The sequence below is a fragment of the Lactuca serriola genome, chromosome 2 (genome assembly GCF_051521515.1).
Source record: "Lactuca serriola cultivar US96UC23 chromosome 2, Lser_US96UC23_V15, whole genome shotgun sequence".
NCBI classification, from domain to species: domain Eukaryota; kingdom Viridiplantae; phylum Streptophyta; class Magnoliopsida; order Asterales; family Asteraceae; genus Lactuca; species Lactuca serriola.
The window spans coordinates 162637501-162641897 of NC_136409.1; the positions used below are offsets into that span (position 1 = coordinate 162637501).

At 32.0% G+C, this 4397-nt stretch overlaps 1 protein-coding gene across 1 annotated transcript; it reads left to right on the forward strand.

Annotated features, from left to right (window-relative positions):
* Positions 1–941: 941 nt before the first annotated feature.
* On the forward strand, positions 942–3087 carry LOC145087224 (AT-hook motif nuclear-localized protein 10-like). Its single transcript, XM_079025141.1, has 4 exons — positions 942–1666; positions 2122–2174; positions 2263–2394; positions 2481–3087. The coding sequence occupies exons 1-4, from the start codon at positions 1270–1272 to the stop codon at positions 2877–2879; spliced, it is 981 nt and encodes a 326-aa protein (XP_078881267.1). The 5' UTR covers positions 942–1269; the 3' UTR covers positions 2880–3087.
* Positions 3088–4397: the final 1310 nt, after the last annotated feature.

The following is a 4397-nucleotide window of genomic DNA, read 5'->3' on the forward strand; positions in this document are numbered from 1 at the left end:
ACCCTTAAGGGTATATAAGCTTAGGTACCCGAACACACCATAATACGTCGTTTTGTTTGATAAATTCATTATAATGTTCATAAACTTCAATCTTAAGTTAATTTACTTTCAAGATATTCGAAATTTCCATATAATCTTTCTTTTACATCACATCTTTTTGCCGAACACTTATTAGGCTATATATATATATATATATATATATATATATATATATATATATATATTGAAGATGAAAATGAAAATTATGTAAGAGAAAGATAAATGTGTAATTTATAAAAATCTTGGAAGTAAATCAGTTAGAAGTTAAATTATAAGAACATTAGACAATTAGAATGTATTATATAATACAAAACAACGTATTATAGTGAGTTTGGGTACCTAAGCTTATATACCCTTAAGGGTATATTCACTTTTCTCTCTCTCTCTCTCTCTCTCTCTCTCTCTCTCTATATATATATATATATATATATATATATATATATATATATATATATATATATATATATATATATAAAGATAGATATATACCAAGCTCAAATGTTTTCACTATCTATTGTGTGCATATATGATTAATTCTGGACCAATCATTTTAGTTATTTTAAGAAAAATAATTAATGCATATTAAATGCTGAAGATGTTATTAATATCCATTATATTTTCAACATGTAATATGCATTAATTAATTTCTTAAAATATCTAAAATGATTGGTTCAGAATCAATCATACATGCACACAATAGATAGTGAAAAAACAAAATAACCTAACCCTATATATATATATATATATATATATATATATATATATATATATATATATATATATATATATATATCAAAATTTATTATAAGCAATTAAATGTTTCTTTACCGTATGCCACATCACTGTTCTGGTTGGAATATATAATTGACTATCACGGCGTGTGTGTAAAGAAACCCTAGAAATATTACTTTCTTAATTAACTATCTCACAAATTTTTTATTTTAATTTTTTGTTAAACCCTTTTAAATTAATTTTTTCTTATTATCAACAATTCAACGAATGAAAATTTTGTGAATTGTGATAATTTTCTCTTTTTTATTTACCTCAAAGGCTCAAATTCATTCAAATTTCAGTAGATTTTCAGTAATACAAAAGAAATTTTCGAAGTAGATGTTGAGATCATGAAGAGAATCTGAATGTGTAAACTTCGATTGATCTCTTAAATTTTAGGGTTTTGCAGTTGAATCACAGGGTTTATTAGTTTGAATTTATATCAGAGACGAAGGAATCATGTCATACGAAGCATCAACGATGAACAACATCCGATTAACATATAACGCCGACGGAACGCCGTCATATAAACATATGGTGCAACCTACGTCGTCGTCACCAACGCCTGATTACAACAACCCTAACGGCATCAACGACGGAGGCGGAGATTCTGGTGAAAACAATCACGCGTTAGCAGTTACGACAGGGATCAACGTCAATGGAAACGATGTAGTGAAGCGGAAGAGAGGAAGGCCGAGAAAGTACGCGCCTGGTGGCTCTACGCCTCCGGCGGCGGCACTGCATGGTCCAGCGGCAGGACAATCCGGTGACTTCTCGTCTCCGGCACCTTCTTCAGGGAAGAGACCAAGGGGTAGACCTCCGGGTTCTGGAAATAAACAGCAGCCTGCTGCTTCAGGTACATTGCTATATGCTTATATATACATGCCGATTCAGATCATAATCATACGTAAATACAATTCTTTATTCATTGTTTTCATCAATAAGTTATTTCACGTTTTGCATATTATATTACCCTTTCAGATCTTTATTTTATTAGCTTTGTGATTAAGTTAATATATAGATTTTGATGAAATCATGAATGTGCACATATTAAAATAACATCAGAGAGGATGATGCTACACTAAATTTTTCACATTTTCTTTGTTTTTTTCCTCCATATTCTTCTTTAGCTTTATCACTTTCCAACATTATCAAAAGAGGAAAAGGTAAACCAGAGATTTTTCAGCACTATCTTCCAAATTAAGCACCTTTTCGTTTCAATTCCCTAATTATATTCTTAATTCAAGATTAAAGACTATTGAAAAGTGAAATCTCCATGATAATTCAACAAGAGTCAAATCATACTTTCAGGTTTACCTGGAGCAGGATTCATGCCACATATTCTTGATGTGAAATCTGGAGAGGTACTTACTACTTACATCTATGATCCCTTTTTTCTTTCTTCATTATAATTCATTCATAGAAATTATCTTTAATGTTTTTTGTATACAGGATGTATTAGCAAAACTTGTATGGTTTTCTCAAAACAGCACAAGAGCGCTATGCATTCTATCAGCAAGTGGTTCAATATCAAACATCACACTTCAACAGACAGCAACATCTGGTGGCACAGTTACCTATGAGGTCTGTCAGTGTCACCATCAAAACTCCAAAGGTCATTTAAGTAATTTCATTCAAAGTTGAAACTCATCTTTACTTCAATATTACAGGGAAGATTTGAGATCTTGTCGCTTTCTGGTTCATTCATGGCGTCTGAAAGTGAAGATGGTCAACGGAGTAGAACCGGTGGGTTAAGTGTGGCGTTATCTGGGCCAGATGGGCGGGTGTTGGGTGGCAACGTGGCGGGGCTTCTGACTGCCGCCACGCCAGTTCAGGTGATTGTTGGAAGTTTTATTCCGGCGAGTCAGAGACAGGTGAAAGGAGGAAAAGGTAATACTAATAATAATAATGAAGCTGAAGTTGTGAATGCTCCGGCGAACCACCCTGTGTCGGGGGGGAGTTTGAGTTTGAGTGAGTCTTCTGGTGGTGGGCTGGGGAGCCCAGTTGGAGTTGGACAGAGTAATAATAGCAATCCACAAGGTATGGGTAATAATATGGGTTGGAGATAGATTAGATAAGATAGGTTGCTTTTTTTTGTTTTCCGGTTATACCCTTCATTTCGTTCACATTCTTAAGTTATTTTAAACATGTTTTCCTTAGTTTCATGAGAGTATGCGTCAAGGGTAAGATTGTAAAAGATTGGATTTTTGTGCGACTTAATATTTTTGAGGTTTTGCTTAAATTCATGTTTAATGATTATTGTGTTCTTGTTTTGTATGTTGAATATGTTCTTGCTTATTAAACATTTAACTAAATTCGTAGTTTACTGATTTTCTAGCTAGATGATATATCGCGATCGAAATCCCTAAAATATTTATAAACCCTAAGCCCTTTATGCGTATTTTGATGTTTATCAAAACTTATGTTTTGATTACTATTAAGATTTTGGACATCAATGTGGCTGTATATCCTCTTAAACAAACGCATAGTTTTCCTTGGATTATGATTCAAAACAATCTAACTTAACTAGAAACTCTAACATTTTGTGATATGTTAAATTACATCATGGTGGTAATAATGAGGCAACTGAGATCTCTATTGCCAAAGAGATCAAGGTGAGAGTGTTTAGTGCTTGTATAGAGCTTTTTAGGAGAATATGTTTTTGTTCATTGTTGGATATTTCGATAAACTATGAAGACCCACTTATGATCCATCTAAGCTACGTACTTACAAGTCTGAGTAACGCCATTCACGATATATATAGATGTAAGAAACTTTTACTTTTTCTAAGGTCATACACGATAGGGATGTGAAATTGAGAGGGCCACTGCATGGATGATGATTTACGTGTGTGTGGAGGATTATCTTTATGTTTCTCGAAATAGAGGTGATTCTTACTTAATTAGTTTATTATGTTATTTATTATATTAATTAATTAACTAGTTAATCACTTTTTAATCATTAAGAACGACATATCTCACAGTTGGTTGCATAGTTGGTTGCATGGTTGATAGACATTGGCATGCATTTTAATGGTGTTGAGGAGGATCTTCTCCCGCAGTTACCGTCTCCAAAACAAGAGTCGTTGAGATGCAAAGTCGATAGGCTGTCCCTATCGTTACCATCGACACCATATTCACCATCAACTATTTATCTGAGTAGCGGTTTGCAACCTTAAATAGTTGATGAAAATCGTAAATAATATTACTGGTATGGGTATGGTAAATATTTAAATGAGGACCCATATCATACATATTTATCATTTGTAAGGGTTATGTACTTGGCAAAAAAAAACATAAATAAATACATGGTTTATTTTGATAGAATGGTTGTAGACTTGGCAAACATAATTAAATTAGACGAATACCTATGCTTTGCATAATAATATATTTATATATATAATAGCAAACATATATCATTATAAATATTTAGGTTAATGTCATTAACCGTACTTATAAGATAATATATATAGTTAACACTTATACAAATCAAATAAAATAATATGAATGATATTTGTGGCAATTAATTTAATATTAATAAATGAAAAGTCAATTAGTTAAAACCTATTAAATTGTTTAATATTCATA

What these genes read in the sequence shown, in the direction of transcription:
- LOC145087224 (XM_079025141.1), top strand. Translation starts at nt 1,270, where the DNA reads ATGTCATACGAAGCATCAACGATGAACAACATCCGATTAACATATAAC. An exon ending in TTGATGTGAAATCTGGAGAG is followed by an intron (nt 2,175 to 2,262) that starts GTACTTACTACT and finishes TTTTGTATACAG; the next exon opens with GATGTATTAGCAAAACTTGT. An exon ending in GTGGCACAGTTACCTATGAG is followed by an intron (nt 2,395 to 2,480) that starts GTCTGTCAGTGT and finishes TCAATATTACAG; the next exon opens with GGAAGATTTGAGATCTTGTC.